Source organism: Caloenas nicobarica, chromosome 13, assembly GCF_036013445.1.
Source record: "Caloenas nicobarica isolate bCalNic1 chromosome 13, bCalNic1.hap1, whole genome shotgun sequence".
Lineage (NCBI taxonomy): Eukaryota > Metazoa > Chordata > Aves > Columbiformes > Columbidae > Caloenas > Caloenas nicobarica.
Window position 1 is genome coordinate 18,263,009 of NC_088257.1, and position 19,242 is coordinate 18,282,250.

Genomic DNA, 19,242 nt, shown 5'->3' on the forward strand with positions numbered 1-19,242 from the left:
TTTACTATGACCAGGATCTGCATGTCTTGCTGTGTGTGTGGAGTCCTGCGTGAAGTTCCTCTGCTCAGGGTTCTCCTCATCTAAAGGACATAGCATTGTCTGTGCTAATCTCTTTCAGCAGTGTGAGCTGCTTCTCCTGGGAACAAGCGTTTGAAGCTGCTGGAGTCCATTGGTGTTGGTCGCTTTTAAAGTACCACATTCTGAAAGTGCAGGACCAGCCAATTCCAAAATGTCAAAATTCAAGCAAGTGAGGCAAAAAGCTATCTTGGATGAGCAGGGCTCTTCTTGAACTACAGTGAGAAAAGGAATTACATGGTCAGTGGACACAAGGTCAGGCAGCATGGGAGGACTAGAGAGAGATGCTGTTCTCCACTGTAGGGAGGAAATGCATGTGGACAAAGCTCAATTAGAATTGGAGCTGGCCAGTAATGTGAGGGACAATAAATGCGGGTTTTCAAAATATGTTAACGGCAAAAGTCAAACCAGAAATAACATTTGCCCATTACTTGATGAGCATGGTGACCTTATAAACAGGGACATCGACAAATCTGAGACATTTAATGCTTTCTTCGCCTCGGTCTTCAACACTGAAGGTGGACTCCTGGGACACTATAGCCCTGAGCTAAACAATGATGGCTGCCGGAATGACAAACTCCCAATTAATCCAGAACTTGTGCAAAAAATGCTATTCCAGCTAGATCCCTACAAGTTGATGGAGCCTGATGGGATTCATCCAAGGGTACTGAAAGAACTGTCTGATGTCACCGTTAGACCTCTCTTCATGATTTTTCAGTGTTCCTGGGAATCAGAAGAGGTCCCAGTTGACTAGAAGCCAGCAAACATTGTTGCAGTCTACAGGAAGGGCAACAGGGATGACCCTGACAACTGCAGGCTACTCAGCCTCACCTCTGTGCCTGAATGACAATGCTGTCATTGGTCCCAGCCAGCACGAGTTTGTGAGGGGAAAGTCTTGCTTGACCAGCTTAATTTCTTTCTACAACAAGCTTACCCACCTAGTTGACCAAAGGAAGCCTGTCAATATGATCTTTTTGGATTTCAGTAAAGACTTTTATACTCGCTATCACAGTGTCTTCCCAGACAATTTGTCCAGCATGCAGCTGCATGAACACATAATGCAGTGGGTGGGCAATGGGCTGATGAGTCAGGCTCAAAGCGTTCTAGTAAATGGGGTTATATCAGGCCGGTGACCAGTCACTAGCGGGGTTCTACAGAGATCCATCTTAAGCCAGTGCTTTTTGATATCTTCATAAATTACTTGGACAAAGGCCTTGAGGGAATAGTAAGTTCACCAATGACACAGAATTGGGAGGAGCTGTTGACCCTCTCAAGGGCAGAGAGGCCCTGCAGAGGGCTCTAGACAAATTAGGGAACTGGGTAATCACCAACCACATGAAGTTTAACAAGGGCAAGTGCAGGTTTTGCACCTGGGACATGGCAACCCTGGCTTTACATACAGACTGGGGAATGAGATGCTGGAGAGCAGCTCTGTGGAGAGGGATCTGGGGGTTCTGGTCGATGGCAAGTTGAACATGAGGCAACAGTGTGCCCTGACAGCCAAGAGGGCCAACTGTGTCCTGGATGCATCCAGCAAAGCATTGCCAGTCAGGCAGGGAGGTGATTGTCCTGTTCTGCTCTGCACTGATGCAGCCTCACCAGGAGCACTTGGTGCAGTGCTGGGCACCACAGTATAAAAAAGATAAGCTACTGGAGTGTGTCCAGAAGAGGGCCATGGCGTTGGTGAAGGGTCCAGAAGGGAAGCCATATGAGGAGCAGCTAATGGCACTAGGTCTGTTCAGCCTGGAGGAGACCGAGGAGAGACCTTGTTGCAGTCTACAGCTTCCTCACAAAGGGAGGAGGAGGCGCAGGCCCCAGTCTTTTTTGTCTGGGAACCAACAATAGGACCTGAGGGAATGGCAGGAAGATGTGCTAGGGGTGGATTAGGTTAGACATTAGGAAAAGGTTCTTGACCCAGAGGGTGGAGGAGCGCTGGAACAGGCTCCTCAGGGACGTAGTCACGGCCCCAGTCCTGACAGTATTCAAGAAGAGACTGTAAAAGGCCCTAAGACACATGGTGTGAACAGTGGGGTTGTCCTATGCAGGGACAGGAGACGGACACGATGGTCCTTGTAGGTCCCTTCCAACTCAGGACATTCTATAATTCTATGAGCTATAATAGAGTTGTGCATAACATTTTAGAGAATCTGTGTGTCTGTCTGACATGACAAGGAACCAGACCCTCCTGGTGTAAAACTGCTGGCCTTTCGGGTTGTTCCACCTCGAGGATTCATGTGTCTGACGCGGTTCATCACTAGATGGTTTATTATGCTTTTTATGAGACAGGGAGGATGGTTTATTAAGGTTTTCACCCTGTGAGAGGGGGAGGCTGTTTCCGGCAGTGGAGGGCCTGAACATGCTGCTGAGCTTTCCCGAGGGGCTCATCAGAGGCGCAATTTAGAAAGCAATACAGTGGGCATGACTTGTAAGACAGACTCTTTTGGATGCACGCATGTCCCTGACTCTGTAAGCATTGTTGTCAGGGATGCTGCCTAGCGTGGGGCTGCAGTAGACGCTGTTGGCTGAGCAGGGGTGGGAGGGTGTCAAAGCGGAGGCCACCGCCAAGGGCCAGAACGCTGCAGTTGTTGTCGGCAGATGCGAGTGTCGCTCCCGTTACGTATGGAAAAGCCCTTCGAGGAATGTTACCGTAAGGTGACGGCGAGAAAATGGATCGGCAGAAGGTGTCAGGTACAACGTGACGGTGCGGTACGCGGCTGGCGGGTCGCCGGCGCTGTGGAGCAGCGCGGCGCTGTGGCTGCGAGTGCTGAAAGTGAACGACAACGCGCCGGTGTTCGCGGAGGCGCGCTACAGCGCCTGGCTGCCCGAGAACAACGCGGCGGGCGCACTGGTGCTGAGGGTGCGGGCGTGGGACGCGGACTGGGGGCAGAACGCGCGCGTGCGGTACCGGCGGGGGGAGGGGCGGGTGCAGGGCGCGCCGCTGTCGTCGTACGTGTCGGTGGAGGCGGAGACGGGCGCGCTGTACGCGCTGCGCTCGTTCGACTACGAGGAGGTGCGCGAGGTAGGGCTGTGGGTGCGGGCGGAGGACGGCGGCGCGCCGGCGCTGAGCAGCAACGTGTCGGTGCGGCTGGTGATCGTGGACGAGAACGACAACGCGCCGCAGGTGCTGTACCCGCCGGCGGCGCCGCTGCTTGTGCCGGGCGCGGGTTGGGCGGGCGTGGAGCCACCTGAATGCCCGGCCGGCAGGAGCGTCCACGCCTAAGCCTTGCCGGAACCCGCCTCACACTTCCTCAGGCTGAGACTCCTGGGTTCATGTGGCGCCGAGCCCTTCTGTCCCCTGCGTGCTGCCCCGTCGGAGGTCCTTACCCGGTTTCTCCAGCCGGGAAAGGCGGCGCCGGCCGGCCGGCCTCAGCGCCCATCGCACCGTACCGTGGGAAACACCCTGTGCTTGTCGTGCAGAAAGACACGAATTGGCCTCCCGGGAACCAAGCGCACACCCTTCTGGGCGCTGCAAGGAGCGGGGGAAGAGGCCGGGCACGTGCCGGCTCTGCCCGTGCGCTCGGGCTGAGCAAGCGGCCCCGCAGGGCTCTCCTGTCTCCGTCCCTGTGCTTCCCTCCCCGGCGCGCTGTGCTTGCGTCCTGCCGCAGGACCCCAGTCGGGCGAGCAGCCGCAGCCACGCGTGTGTGCGCGGGTCCGTGTGCCGGTGCGAGGCGGCAGCGCGGGCAGCGGGCGGCGGCGGCGGGCGCAGTCTGGCGGCGGGCCGCAGGGTGGCGCTCCCGGCCAAGGCGTCGCTGAGAGGCTGCGAGCGGGGAGGCGGTCGAGCCCGACCCGGCCCTGCCCAGCCCAGCCCAGCTGGGAAGCAGCGGCGGCGGTGATCGGGGGTGAGCGGTTCCCCTTGCCGACCGCTGCCGGGCCACGGCGGCCACGCTCCGGACCGCCAGCCGGACTCGACCAGAAGGAAGAAGGGGGAGAGGGAGGGCAGCCACTCTCCGCCGCGCCGCGCTGCTGCCGGGCGCCGCTTTCCGCGGAGGACTGCGCGGGCGATCCGCGAAACGGAGGCTATACCGGACAGTCCCGACATGGCGATCGCAAGGCAAGTGCTTTGTCTCTCTGCTTTCCTGTCCCTGCCGCACATTCGCTCCGAGCCCCTGCGCTACTCCGTAGCAGAGGAGGGGGAGAGCGGCTCGGTGGTAGGCAACGTGGCGGAGGACGCGGGGCTGGCCCCGGCGCAGCTCTCGGCTCGCCGCGCCCGCCTGGCCTCGGAGGACGGCCGGCAGCACTTTCGCTTAGAGCGCGGCACCGGCCGCCTGGTCCTGACGGAGAGGCTGGACCGGGAGGAGCTGTGCGGGCAGGCCGCTACCTGCACGCTGCCCTTCGAGCTGGTGCTGGCCAACCCGCTGCAGTTCTTTCGGGTCGAGGTGGCCGTGGAGGACATCAATGACCATGCGCCCGTTTTCCCGGAGGAACAAGTCACCATTAAGATTCCGGAACCGAGCAACCCGGGCTCGCGTTTCCCATTGGTGGGGGCTCGTGACCTGGATATTGGCAGCAACAGCATCCAGGCTTACAGCATCTCTCCCGAGAATGAGTACTTTAGTGTCTCTTTTGGTATTCACAGTGAGGATGAGAAGTATGTTGAACTGGTCTTGCAAAAGCCACTAGACAGAGAGGAGCAGGCGGAGATGGGTTTCAATCTCATTGCCATGGATGAGGGCTCTCCACCCAGGAGTGGGACCACCGAAATCCGGATTGTTGTTCTGGATGTAAATGACAATGCTCCAGTCTTCACACAGAAAGTGTATGTTGCGAAGGTATTTGAAAATGCACAAGAGGGTTCTGTGGTTCTCCGAGTGGTGGCAACTGATCTGGATGCGGGATCTAATGGGGACATCTCCTATCAGTTCAGCCAAGGAATGGGCCAGAGTGATTTGGCATTTGTGATTGACCCTGTCAGTGGTGAAATTAAACTGACAAAGCCTCTGGACTTTGAGGATGCAGAGAATCATGAGCTCCTTGTGCAGGCCAGGGACGGTGGTGGTCTGTCTGCAATCTGCAAGGTGCTGGTGGAGGTGGTGGATGTGAACGACAATGCACCGGAGGTGGTGGTCAGTTCCTTCAGCAGCCCCCTCCCTGAGAACACATTGCCTGGGACAGTGGTCGCCCTCTTTACTGTCAGGGACAGGGATTCTGGAGCCAACGGGAAGATTTCCTGTGCCCTTGAGGACCAGATGTTCTTCTCCCTGCGTCCGGCCTATAAGAATTACTATGAGCTGGTGACTGTGAGCACGCTGGACCGGGAAGAGACTGCACAGTACATCCTCAGTGTCACAGCAGCAGACGCGGGGTCACCTTCTCTCACAACCACCCAGACCTTCACAGTGGACATCTCAGATGTGAATGATAATGCTCCTGTCTTCAACCAGACATCATACACCATGTATGTGCGTGAGAACAATGTCCCCACGGTGCTTGTTGGAGCTGTGAGTGCTGCAGATGCAGATGTGGGGCCCAATGCCAAGGTGACCTATTCCTTGGCCCTGGCCAATGCCACGAAGGAGCCCCCCTGCTCCTGTATCTCTGTGGACTCTGAGAATGGGGACGTGTTTGTGCTGCGGCCTCTGGACTATGAGCAAGTGAAGCAGATCGAGGTCTTGGTGAGCGCCTCCGATGCTGGGTCTCCTCCCCTCAGTACCAACGTCACCATCCGTCTTGTCATGGTGGATGAGAATGACAATGCACCACTGGTGCTGTACCCCTCACAGGACAGCAGCCCGCCGTCCAGCGAGCTGGTGCCCATGTCGGCTGAGGCTGGGTACCTGGTCACCAAAGTGGTGGCCATTGATGCTGACTCAGGGCAGAATTCATGGCTCTCGTACCACCTGCTGAGGGCCACTGACCCCGGACTCTTTGTGGTGGGTGCCCAAAGTGGGGAGGTGCGGCTGAGGAGGCCTGTGACGGAGAAAGACACCGTGAAGCAGAAACTCGTTGTTCTGGTGCGAGACAACGGGCAGCCACCACTGTCAGCCACAGTGTCACTGAGTGTGCTCCTGCTCCATGACTTCTCAGATGTGCGTCTACCACATAGCAGCTTGGCCATGGAGGATGAAGGTGACTCCCTGACAACCTATTTAATAATTTCATTGGTCTTTGTCTCAGTCCTCTTCCTCGCATCCATGGCAGCCTTCGTCGCTCGCAAGGTGTGCATGAGAAGGGAGATGAAGGGTAGACACATGCTTTATGGTGCTGGCAACTTGCAGAGTGGCCTGGCCGATGCAGCTGCTGCAGGGACTCTGCCCCACCCCTATTGCTATGAGATCAGCCTCACAACAGGTTCAGGCAACAGTGAGTTCAAGTTCCTGAAGCCCATCCTTCCCAGCCTGCCACCAGAGCACTGCGCCACAGGCAGGGGCACTGATGATGAACAGGATTTCCCCCATGGCCCTATCACTATGCAGGATGTGGCAATAGACAACCCAGGGATGCTCTCTGCGGAGCAGTTCAATTGTCTTTCCTTTAAGTAGTGTGGAATCAGCACAGCCAGAGGCTTCAGACCTCATGATAGGAAGGGATGTGGGCTTCAACATGTGGCATGATTCCTCCGGAGTAAATCTGCATTTGCAATTGGCAACATTAATTTCCCTCAGATTTTTACTCAGGTGAAAACTCGTGTCCCCCTCAAAAAAGGAAACACAAGAATGTAAAGTCTTTCTCTGACAGTTAATGATATATTCCAGGTCTTTTTCAGCCATTTCTTTAGTGTTTCAAGAGTGGAGTTAGGTCCAGACCCCCAGCTGAGTTCTTGTTTTTCTGTTAGGCAAGACCATGGCCCTCTTCTTCTGTGCTGTAAGACAATGGCACAGTCATGCAGACCAATCACCTGCTCAATGAAATGCACTTAGCCCTTCTCTTGGATCAAGGGAGCAAGGAAGTTGTGAGTACTGTGTTACAATGTGGTGCAAGCACGGGGCTCTCTCTGCTCTGGGTTCTGGATGTCTCTGTCTCTGGGCTGTGTGAGCCTGTGTGTTTTGCCTTCTGGTCACTATGTCTGTCTGTACAGATTTTGTGTGTCTGCATATGCTGCCCTACTGCTGCCTGCTGAATCAGGGAGTTGCTTGCATTCAACCACTCTGATGCACAGAGTTCCAGCTTATCAGGGAAGAAAGGTATTTTGACGCATGTAAAAAAGCAGTCCCAGGTTCTCCAGGGGAGAGCAGTAACATGTAGAATGACAATTTGCTTTGGCATATGAAAAGGGAAGGATGAGAGGGCTTTCTCCTTGGGATTTCCCGGAAATTACAGCAGCACAAACAATGTTTGTATAGACTGTAACTGTACAGAGTTGTGAAGAAACACTTTGTTGTTGAGTACATTGTAAGGAAACTCCAAAAGTCACTTTGAAGGAGTTTGTCTGAAGGTAGAATCAGATGAACTGGGAAAGGATCGTTGAGTTTGGTCCTGTCATTGTTGTTCCTGAATTCAGAGGCTTCTTGATGGGAGTGGAAAGGTGCCTCAAGATGATTTGCAGAGTTTGTGTAGAGCTTTTTGCATTCTCTCTTTTGCCCTTTCTTCTTCTATGTTGTGAACTGTGTTTGAGCACTATCTTACCTATTCCTCTTAAGAATGACCGTCACGCCATGTAGAATAAGAGATTGTGTGAATGAAGGCAGTGTGGCACAGAGTATTTGGAAACCCTCATGCTGTATTGTGCTGCAGTTGTAAACTGTACTGTTGTGAATTGCGGTACATTTGTGTGTAAAAGTTAAATAAAAAGAACACCCAATTCATTTGAGTTGAGAGTGTAGTCTTTACAGAGATGTTCTTTTTGGTGAGGCCCTGTCAAAGTGTTCAAACAGCTGGGAGTTCTTTCCTGAATTTGTCCCCTGACTGAAGTAAGGTTGAGCAGGTACATTTCTGCAGTTTCGCTACGTGGCAAATAGAACATTGAGGAAAATCACAGGAGCAGGGCATTTTTGGCAGGCTTCTCTGGGTCATCTGAGTATGGATCTTATGTCTGCAACAGGGCCCAGTTTGATCAAGGTCAGGAGAAACACGCCCTTGCCCTAACAGTGGTCCTGGGTGTGCAAAGGCCTTGTCAAAGCAGTGAGGTGGGGAGAGTGACCTTTGGAACTCTTCCAACAGCTCCAGCTGCAGATGGGAACTGGGAGATGTTTGAGCACAAAACATTTGTGAAACTAAAGCTGTAGGAGTTTCAGAAGGTGGATGGCAGATGGACAGCACACTTGTTTCTTTGGGAAGCATTGGGGGAATGCCAGGAGGTAGCATTTGTTGGGTGAAGACAGCTACCAGGGAGACGATTTTCTCTTGAAAAATGCAGAGGACTACAGCCATCCCTTCCACAAGGCCTTGATGAAAAGCTAAGTCATGAGGTCAGCCTGATGTAGTGCTGCTGACCAGAAGATGGCTGTACATGCAGGAGTGAATATTCTACTATCCAGTTAACCTGAGTAGAACCACAGAATCATCTAGGTTGCAAAAAAATCCTTGAGACCATTGAGTCCAACTGTTAAGATAGCACTACCAAATCTCTGGGTTCTGGATGTTTCTGCCTCTGAGATGTGTGGGCTCTGTGTGTTTTGCCTTCTGATCACTATGTCTGTCCATACAGCCATTGTGTGTCTGCATATGCTGCATTAGTGCTGCCTGGTGAAGCAGCAAGCTGCTCGCATCCACCTATTTTGATCTGTGAACTTCCAGATCATCAGTATGAAAGACATCTTGACCTTCGAGTACAGCAGTCTCATCTTCTCTAGGGGAGAGCAGCAACATGCTGAGTGGGACTTTACTTTGGCATATGAAAGGGAGGCAGGTGGGTGGACTTTCTCCTTGGGATTGCCTTGAAATTACAGCAGCGCAAACAATGCTGGTAGAGACTGTAACTATAGTGAGTTGTGAAAATACATTCTTTGTCTTTGAGTGCATTGTAAGAAAACTCCACAAGTTGCTTGAAAAGAGTCTGTTTGAAGGTAGAATTGAGATGAACTGGAAAAGAGCCAATGAGTTTGGTGCTGTCATTGTTGTTCGCAAATTCAGAGGCTTCTTGATGGGAGTGGAAAGCTGTCCTGAGATGATTTTCTGGGTTTGTGTAGAGCTTTTGCGTTCTCTCTTTTGCCCTTTCTCCTTCTTTGTGAACTGTCTCTGACCTATTCCTCTTAAGAAGGACTGTCACCACATGTATAATAATGGATTGTGTGAATGAAGGCAGTGTGACGTGGAATATTTGGAAACCCTCATGCTGTCTTGTGCTGCAATTATAAACTCTACCATTGTGAACTACAATACATTTATGTCTAAAACTTAAATAAAAAGAACAACGTTGGCACAGACTGTAACTGTACAGTTGTAAAAACACATTCATTGTCTTTGAGTGCGTTGTAAGGAAACTTCACAAGTCACTTCAAAGGAGTGTGTCTGAAGGTAGAATCAAGATGAACTTGGAAAGGGGCTGCTGAGTTTGGTCTTGTCATTGTTGTTCCCTATTTCAGAGGCTTCGTGATGGGAACGCAAAGCTGTCCTGAGATAATTTCTGGGTTTGTGTAGAGCTTTTGCATTCTAATTTTTGCCCTTTCTCCTTGTGCTTTGTGAACTGTGTTTGAGCATTATCTTACCTGCTCCTCTAAAGAAGAACTGTCGCCCCATGTATAAGAACAGACTGAATGAATGCAGTGTGGCATGGAATATTTGGAAACCCTCACGCTGTGTTGTGCTGCACTTATAAACTGTACTATTGTTAGCCACAATGCCATTGTGTGTAAAAGTGAAATAAAGAGAACACATAAATGCCTTGTGTGGAGACAGTCTTGGTAGAGATGTTCTTTTTGGGAAAGTTCTCAGGAGGCTGCATTTTTTTTTCTCGTTTTGTTCCCTTATTGAGGTAAGGTTGAGCAGGTACATTTCGGCAGTTTGGAGATGCAGCCGATAGACCATTCTGGAAAGCTGTGGGAGAGGGAATTGCTGGCAAGTCTCTACAGGTCTTCAGAGCACTGAGCTTCTGGCTGCGACAGGGCCCAGTTTGATCCAGGTCAGGGGAAACTGACATCTGCCCTAAGAGTGACCCCAGGTGTGCAAAGGCCTCGTCAAAGCAGTGAGGTGGGGGTAGTGACCTTTCCAAGTCTCCTGACAGCTGCAGCTGCAGATGGGAACTCTGAGGTGTTTGAGCACAATTTTTTGGTGATGCTAAATGTGTAGGAGTTTCAGAAGATAGATGGCAGATAGACAGCACACTTGTTCCTTTGGTAAGTATTTGGGGGAGCACCAGGAGGTGGCATTTGGTGGGTGAAAGCAGCTACCAGGGAGAGGCTTTGCTCTCAGGAAATGCGGAGAACCACAGCCATCCCTTCCACAATGCCCTGATGAAAAGGTAAGTCCTGAGGACAGGGTGGTGAAGTGCTGCTGACCACAAGACCACTGCATATGGAGGAGCGAATGGACCACTATCCACCTAACCTCAGTAGAATCATAGGATTGTTTCAGTTCAAAAAGATCCTTGAGACCATTGAGTCCAACTGTAAACAGAGAACTACCAAGACCATCACTAAACAAGGTGCCTGAGTACGACATCGAGGGATTGTGACTCAACTGCTTCCCTGGGGAGCTTGTTCCAGTGCTTGACAATCCTTTTGATGAAGAAATTTTTCTTAATATCCAATCTAAACTTCTTCTGGTGCTACTTAAGCAAATTTACTCTTGTCCTATCACTTGCTACTTGGGAAGAGACTGACATCCACTTCCTTACAGCCTCCTTTCAGGCGCAGACCCTACACTGTGCTGTCCTGTACTTTGTTGTGCTGCACAAATCCTGTGGTGGAAGGATAAACTCAACTCATTGTAACCAAGGAATGCGCAAGCATCTCCCATGAGTGAGAAAGCCCTCTGCAAGCAAAAAGTCTACATGGGAACTTCTTTTACTGTGACATCAGAAATGACAAAGAGAATTTCTTTCTTGCAGGAAAATCCTAAAAGTGCATGAATGACTGAAACAGGGGAACTCTTTCTTTTCTATGATGAAGGTCTGCATCTAGATCATTGACGAAAATATTAAACAAAGCTGGGCCTAGGCATGTACCCTAAGGAACACCTGTGCCAACTGGTCACCAGCGAGAGATCACCATAGTTATTACAGCTCTACACTTCAGCCACTTCTTCACTCAGAGCACCATGAACCTGCTTATCTCACAGTTGGACAATGTATCCAGAAGGATGCTGTGAGGGACAGTATCTAAAGCCTTACTAAAACCTAGGAAAACTAAAGCCACCACCTTCATCCATGAGGCAGGTGAGCTTATCATAAAAGATGTCAAATTAAACAGGACCTTCCCTGGGTGAGCCCATGTTGACTGTGCCTGAACATTGTGTTGTTCTTTAAATGCGTTTCAGTAGTACCCACTATGATTGTCACCATAATTTTTCCAATAACTGAGGTTAGACAAACAGGTCTGCAGTTTCCTGAGTGTGCCCTCACGCCGTTCTTGTAAATTGGAAGAACACTGGCCAGCTTCAGGTCAGCAGGGACATCTGCAGACTTCCAAGACCTTTGGCAGATGATCAAGAGGGGTCCTCCTGTAACATCCACCAGCTCTTTCAGTACTCTGGAATGAATCCCATCAGCCCCATGGACTTATGAACATTCAGCTGATAGAGCAGGTCCCTTACAACTTCAGCGTCTACCAATGGCAAGTCACTGTTCCCAAACTTGTGGTTCTCCGACTCAGTAGATGGGACAGCACAAGGTCTATCAGTATAACTGAAGCCTGAGGCAAGAAAAGCATTCGGTGCATCCACTTCTTCTTCATCCCTGCTAGTCAAGTGACCAGCTTCAACAACTATCAAGCCAATGTTTTCTTTAGACCTCCTCTTGCTATTAGTGTACTTTAAAAAGCCTTTCTTGTTGTCCGCACACCTCTGGCCAGTTTCATCTCTACTCATCTGTGGCCTTTCATGTCTTTTCCCTGTCCCACTTGTTAAATTTTGATGCACTGGAATTGCCTGCTAAAAGGTGGTAAGTATACAGAGTTGTGAAAACACATTCATTGTCTTTGACTGTGTTTTAAGGAAGCTCCACATGTTCCTTCAAGGGATTTTGTCTAAAGGCAGAATCAAGATGAACTTGGAAAGGAGCCATTGATTTTGGTCATATCATTGTTGCTCCCAAATTCAGAGGCTTCTTGGTGGGAGTGGAAAACTGTCGTGAGATTATTTTCTAGGTTTGTGTTAGAGCATTTGCATCCTCCTTTCTGCCTGTTCTGCTTCTGCTCTAAGAACCATCTTTGAGCATTGTCTTACGTATTTCTCTTAAGAATGACTGTCACCCTGTGTATAATAACAGATTGTTTGAATGAAGGCAGTGTGGCACAGAACATCTGGAAACCCACATGCTGTGTTGTGCTATAGTCATAAACTGTGCCCTTCTGAACTGCAATAGAGTTATGTGTAAAAGTGAAATAAAAAGAACACCCACTTGAGTTGAGATTCCCTCTTTGTAGAGGGAATCTTTGTAGAGGGAGTCTTTGTAGAGATGTTCTTTTTGGGAAACCTCTGTCAAAGCTTTCAAGAGGCTGGGAGTTTTTTTCTCATTTGGTCTCCTGGCTGAGGAAGGTAGAGTGGGTACATTTCTGCAGTTTGGAGATGCAGCCAATAGAATATCGAGGATAAATGTGGGGAGGAGGGAATTGCTGGCAGGCCTCTACAGGTCTCCTAAACCTTGAGGTTCTGGCTGTGACATGGAGGTGTAAATGATACACTAGAGACTTAGACGTAGTAGAATCATAGAATCATTTCAGTTGGAACAGGTGCCTGAGATCACCAAGTCCAATTGTTAACCTGAAGACTACCAAGTCCACCGGTAAACCATGTTCCTGAGCATCACATCCTGGGAATCCATGTGAATGAAGTTTCCTTGGCATCTAATCTAACCTCCCCTGGTGCATCTTGAGGCTATTTCCTCTCATGCTATCACCTGTTCCTTGGGAAGACACTGACACCCAGCTCCTTCCAACCTGCATTCAGGCACAGACCTGAGATGTCCTGCACTGTGTTGTGCTGCAGAAATTTTGTAGCAGAACAATAAACTCCGCTCATTGTAAACGAGGAAAATGGAGGGAGCTCCCACTTGGTTCTGATGAGACCACCACCTGCGATAAAGGGATCCATATGGGAACTTCATTTAATGTGACACTCAAAATAATTAAGAGAATTCCTTTCTTGTAAGGAAGTAGTGTAATATCTTGAACGACTGAAATGGGGATGCTCATTATTTTCTATGACCAGGGTCTGCATGGTATGCTGTGTGTGGCTGGAGCCCTGTGTGATGCTCCTCTGCTCAGGTTTCTGCACATCTAAAGGAGCTTTGGTTTATCTGTGATAATCTCTTCCGATGGTGTGAGACAGAGATGTGAATGAGACTTAATCAGACTTAATGTGTCCCTTAGAGAGATGACAAGGAACCAGCCCCTCCTGGTGTAAAACTGTTGGCCTTTCAGGTTGTTCCAGCTCAACAGTTCGTGTGTCTCATAGAGTTCATAAACAGATGGCTTATTACTATCTTTACCCTATGAGAGAGGGAGGGTGTTTTCTGCACTGCAGGGCCTGAACACGCTGCTGAGGTTTCCCGAGGCGCTCGTCGGAGATGCCGTTTAGGGAGAAACGTGGTGGGCAGGACTTGTCAGAGAGACTCTCCTGGATGCACGCATGTCCTTGCTTCTGTAAGCAATGTTGTCAGGGATGCTGGGAAGTGCAGGGCTGCAGAAGGCGCTGTTAGCTGAGCAGTAGTGGGAGGGCGGCGAAGCAGATGTTGCTGCCCAGGGCCTGAGCGTTGCAGTTGCTGTCGGTAATGGCGAATGTTGCTCCCCTTCCGTCTGGAACAGTCCTTCAAGGAATTTTCCCTGTGATGATGGCGAGAAAATGGACCGGGAGGTGTCGGAGTACAAGGTGACAGTGCGGGCGGCGGACGGCGGGTCGCTGGCGCTGGGCAGCAGCGTGGTGTTGTGGCTGCCAGTGCTGGACGAGAACGACAACGCGCCGCAGGTGCTGTACCCGCCGGCGGCGACGCTTGCGCCGGGGGAGGGCTGGGCGGGCGTGGAACAGGAGTCGCGCTCGGCGGAGCCCGGGGCGCTGGTGGCCAAGGTGGTTGCGGTGGACGCGGGGCAGAAGGCGTGGCTGTCGTACGAGCTGGCCAAGGCGACGGAGCCGGGGCTGTTCCGCGTGGGGCTGCACAGCGGCAAGGTGCCCACGGCGAGGCGGACCGCCGATGTGTCCCGGCAAAGGCACTGGTGCGTGGCTTCGTTTTTCTTCAGCTCAACCGCGCTCCTGAGCGGAGGAGGCTCCAGCAGCCGCTGGCGACCAGGGGCACTTGCGCACCCTCTACCACATCGCCTCCTTGGGCTGAGCCGACTCGCTCTTGAACCTCTCTGTCGTCGCCTTTTCGGCGGTCAAGTAGTATCAGTCTCACCTCTGCGCACGACTTTTGCCTCCCTCTGCCCTCTGCGACACTAACAGTGACTTCCACACCGACGGCGTAGGCGGGGTTGGCACGGGCACTCTGTCTCCGGCTTACCGCTATGAATCGTGCCTGACCAGCGGCTCGAGGAAGAGCGAGTTCCAGTTCCTTAGCAGCGCTAAAGCAGATGCGGGCAAGGACGTAGAACCGCTGCGCAGCTTCAGGCTGCTGGTGAGAGCACAGCCCCTCCTCCCTCTCAGTCACTTCACTGGCCGGCTGGCAGGCATATCCACTGAGCCTTGCTGGGACCCGTCTCCGTTCCCGGTTAGCAGCCTGAGATCCCTGTGTCCATCTAGCGCCGTGCTCAGCTTTCCCTGGGTGCTGCCTCAGCGGAGGCTCTTGCCCAATTTCTCCGGCCGGATAGAGCAGCGCCCTCCCTTCGGGCTCAGACTCCGCTTCACGATGCTGTGGGAAACGTCCTGTGCTGGCCTTGTCCCCGTGTTTCTCCAAGCACACGGATTGGCCTTCCGGGAGTCAGTCGCACACAGGCGCCCACGGGCTCTGGGCAGTGGGGGGGGACTGGGAGCAGGTGCTGGCGCTGCTCATGCACACGGGCTGATGCGGCGGCCCGCTGGTCTCTCCTGTCTCCGTTCCTGTGCTTTTCTCCCCGATGCGCTGTGCACCCGTTCTGCACCGGAACCCCAGGCGGGCGAGCGGCCGCAGCCGCGTGAGTGCGCGCGGGTCCGTGTGCCGGTGCGAGGCGAGCAGCGGGCGGCGGCGGGCGCAGTCTGGCGGCGGGCCGCAGGGTGGCGCTCCCGGCCAAGACGTCGCGGAGAGGCTGCGAGCGGGGAGGCGGCCGAGCCCAGCCCGGCCCTGCCCAGCCCTACCCAGCCCGGCCAGGCAGCAGCGTCGGCGGCGAGCGGTGCCCCTTGCCGACCGCTGCCGGGCCACGGCAGCCGCGCTTAGGACGCCCCAGCCGGACTCGACCAGAAGGAAAAAGGGGGAGAGGGAGGGCAGCAGCTCTCCGTCGCGCCGCGCTGCTGCCGGGCGCCGCTTTCCGCGGAGGACTGCGCGGGCGATCCGCGAAACGGAGGCTGTACCGGACCGGCCCGACATGGCGATCGCAAGGCAAGTGCTTTGTCTCTCTGCTTTCCTGTCCCTGCCGCACATTCGCTCCGAGCCCCTGCGCTACTCCGTAGCCGAGGAGGGGGAGAGCGGCTCGGTGGTAGGCAACGTGGCGGAGGACGCGGGGCTGGCCCCGGCGCAGCTCTCGGCTCGCCGCGCCCGCCTGGCCTCGGAGGACGGCCGGCAGCACTTTCGCTTAGAGCGCGGCACCGGCCGCCTGGTCCTGGCGGAGAGGCTGGACCGGGAGGAGCTGTGCGGGCAGGCCGCTACCTGCACGCTGCCCTTCGAGCTGGTGCTGGCCAACCCGCTGCAGTTCTTTCGGGTCGAGGTGGCCGTGGAGGACATCAATGACCATGCGCCCGTTTTCCCGGAGGAACAAGTCACTTTTAAGATTCCGGAAAGGAGCGACCCGGGCTCGCGTTTCCCATTGGTGGGGGCTCGGGACCTGGATATTGGCAGCAACAGCATCCAGGCTTACAGCATCTCTCCCGAGAACGAGTACTTTAGTGTCAACTTTGGTAGTCGGAGTAATGGTGACAAATATGTGGAACTGGTCTTGGAAAAGCCGCTAGACAGAGAGGAGCAGTCAGAAATGGGTTACATTTTCATTGCCATGGATGGTGGCTCTCCACCCAGGAGTGGGAGCACCCAAATCCACATTATTGTTCTAGATGTAAATGACAATGCACCAGTCTTCACACAAGATCGGTATGTTGGGAAGGTTTTTGAAAATGCGCCGGAGGGCTCTGTGGTTCTCAGTGTGGTAGCAACTGACCTGGATGCGGGATCTAATGGGGACATCTCCTATCAGTTCAGCCAAGGAGTGGGCCAGAGTGACTCTGCATTTGTGATTGACCCTGTTAGTGGGGAAATTAAACTCTCAAAGCCTCTAGACTTTGAGGCAGCAGACAAATATGAACTCAGTGTACAGGCCACGGATGGGGGTGGTCTGTCTGCAATCTGCAAGGTGCTGGTGGAGGTGGTGGATGTGAACGACAATGCACCAGAGCTGGTCGTCAGTTCCTTCAGCAGCCCCCTTCCTGAGAACGCATTGCCTGGGACAGTGGTCGCCCTCTTTGCTGTTAGGGACAGGGATTCTGGAGCCAATGGGAAGATCTCTTGTGCCCTTGAGGACCAGATGTCATTCTCCCTGCATCCGGCCTATAAGAATTACTATGAGCTGGTGACTGTGAGCATGCTGGACCGGGAAGAGACTGCACAGTACATCCTCAGTGTCACAGCAGCAGACGCGGGGTCACCTTCTCTCACAACCACCCAGACCTTCACAGTGGACATCTCAGATGTGAATGACAATGCTCCTGTCTTCAACCAGACATCATACACCATGTATGTGCGTGAGAACAATGTCCCCACAGTGCTTGTTGGAGCTGTGAGTGCTGCAGATGCCGATGTGGGGTCCAATGCCAAGGTGGCCTATTCCCTGGTACCAGCCCACCCCACAGAGCAGCCTCCCTGCTCCTGTATCTCTGTGAACTCTGAGAATGGGGACGTGTTTGTGCTGCGGCCTCTGGACTATGAGCAGGTGAAGCAGATAGAGGTCTTGGTGAGTGCTTCTGACGCAGGGTCTCCTGCCCTCAGTGCCAATGTCACTGTCCGCCTTGTTGTGGTGGATGAGAATGACAATGCACCACTGGTGCTGTACCCCTCACAGGACAGCAACCCACCATCCAGCGAGGTAGTGCCTCTGTCAGCTGAGGCAGGGTACCTGGTCACCAAAGTGGTGGCCGTTGATGCTGACTCGGGGCAGAACTCATGGCTCTCATACCACCTGTTGAGGGCCACTGATCCTGGGCTGTTTGTGGTGGGTGCCCAAAGTGGGGAGGTACGGCTGAGGAGGCCTGTGACAGAGAGAGATGCCGTGAAGCAGAGGCTTATTGTCCTAGTGCGAGACAATGGGCAGCCACCACTGTCAGCCACAGCATCACTGAGTGCGCTTCTGCTCAGTGACTTCTCAGATGTGCACCTATCGCACAACAGCCTGGCCACGGAGGATGAGGGTGACTCCCTAACAACGTATTTAATCATTTCATTGGTCTTTGTCTCAATCCTCTTCCTCGCATCAATGGCAGCCTTCGTTGCTCTCAAGGTGTGCAAGAGAAATGAGCTGAAGGATAGGCATGTGCTTTATGGTGCTGGCACCTTGCAGAGTGGCCTTGCTGATGGAGGTGCTGCAGGGACCCTGCCCCACCCCTATTGCTATGAGATCAGCCTCACAACAGGTTCAGGCAACAGTGAGTTCAAGTTCCTGAAGCCCATCCTCCCCAGCCTGCCACCACAGCACTGCACCACAGGTGGGGCCACTGATGATGAACAGGATTTCAGCTGTGGCCCTATTACGCTGGAGGAGGTGGCACCAGCCCAGCCAGGGATGCTCTCTGCAGAGCAGTTCAATAGTCTTTCCTTTAAGTAGTGTGGATTCAGTACCCCAGAGGCTTCAGACCTCACAATAGGAAGGAATGTGGGCAAAAACATGTGGCAATGATTCCTTCATAGTTAATTTGCATTATTAATTGGCAACATTGTTCCCCTTTAAGTTTTTAGTCAGATGAAACTTGTCTCCTTGAAAAATGAATCTAAAGCCTTTGTCAAAAGTTCATCATATGTGTCAGGTCTGTTACAGCCATTTCTGAAGTGTTTCAAGAGAGGTTTATTTCCAGGGCCCCTCGCTAAGTTCTTGTCTCACTTGCTCTTAGGCAAGACCATGGCCCCCTTTTTCTGTGCTGTAATGCAATGGCAAGGTCAGGCAGACAAATGACCTGCTCACTGAAATGCACGTATGCTTTCTCCTGGGTCAAAAGAACAAGGAAGTTGTGAGTATTGTGTTACAATACGATGCAACCATGGGGCTCTTTCTGCTCTGGGTTCTGAATGTTTCTGTCTCTGGGATGTGTGGGCTCGGTGCGTTTTGCTTTCTGGTCACTACATCTGTCCGTACAGCCATTTTGTGTCTGTATATGCTGCCCTAGTGCTGCCCTGTGCAGCAGGGAGTTGGTTGCATCCATCCACTGTGATTCATGCAATTCCAGCTCATCAGGCAAAAATAAATTTTGACCCTTGGAGAACAACCATCTCATCTTCTGTAGGGGAGAACATCAAAATGGACCGTGAGATTTTTCCTGCATGAGAGAGGTGGGTGGAAGGGCTTTCTCCCTGGGATTGCCTTGAAATTGCAGCAGCACAAACAATGTTGGCATCAGCTGTAACTGTAGCGAGTTGTGAAAGCATGTTTGTTGTCTTTGAGTGCACTGTAAGGAAACTCCCCAAGTCACTTCAAAGGGCCTTATCTCAAGGTAGTTTTGCAGTGAACTTGGAAAGGGCCATTGATTTTAGTTTCATCATTGTTTTTCCTGGATTCACAGTCTTCTTGATGGGTGAGAAAAGGTGTTCTGAGATGATTTTCTGGGTTTGTGTAGAGCTTTTGCATGCTCCTTTTTGCCCTCTCTCCTACTCTGTGAACCATCTTGAGCATTATCTGACATATTCCTCTTAAGATGGACTGTCACCCCGTGTATAATAACAGATGGTTTGAGTGAAGGCAGTGTGGTATAGAATATTTGGAAACCCTTGTACTGTCTTGACCTTCATTTGTAAACTCTGCCTTTGTGAATCGT

The 19,242-nt window shown here is 52.4% G+C and overlaps 2 protein-coding genes across 2 annotated transcripts; both read left to right on the forward strand.

The window, feature by feature from the left end:
• The first annotated feature begins 4,112 nt into the window (after nt 1-4,112).
• LOC135993738 (protocadherin beta-15-like) lies at nt 4,113-6,592 on the forward strand. Its single transcript, XM_065643769.1, has one exon. It carries the CDS (start codon nt 4,113-4,115, stop codon nt 6,552-6,554), a length of 2,442 nt encoding a protein of 813 aa, XP_065499841.1. The 3' UTR covers nt 6,555-6,592.
• Nucleotides 6,593-15,442: 8,850 nt separating this feature from the next.
• On the forward strand, nt 15,443-18,171 carry LOC135993817 (protocadherin beta-15-like). Its single transcript, XM_065643924.1, has one exon. It carries the CDS (start codon nt 15,600-15,602, stop codon nt 18,039-18,041), a length of 2,442 nt encoding a protein of 813 aa, XP_065499996.1. The 5' UTR covers nt 15,443-15,599; the 3' UTR covers nt 18,042-18,171.
• Nucleotides 18,172-19,242: the final 1,071 nt, after the last annotated feature.

Bases quoted from the DNA above. Each gene is read 5' to 3' on its own strand.
- LOC135993738 (XM_065643769.1), top strand. From the start codon at position 4,113: ATGGCGATCGCAAGGCAAGTGCTTTGTCTCTCTGCTTTCCTGTCCCTG.
- LOC135993817 (XM_065643924.1), top strand. From the start codon at position 15,600: ATGGCGATCGCAAGGCAAGTGCTTTGTCTCTCTGCTTTCCTGTCCCTG.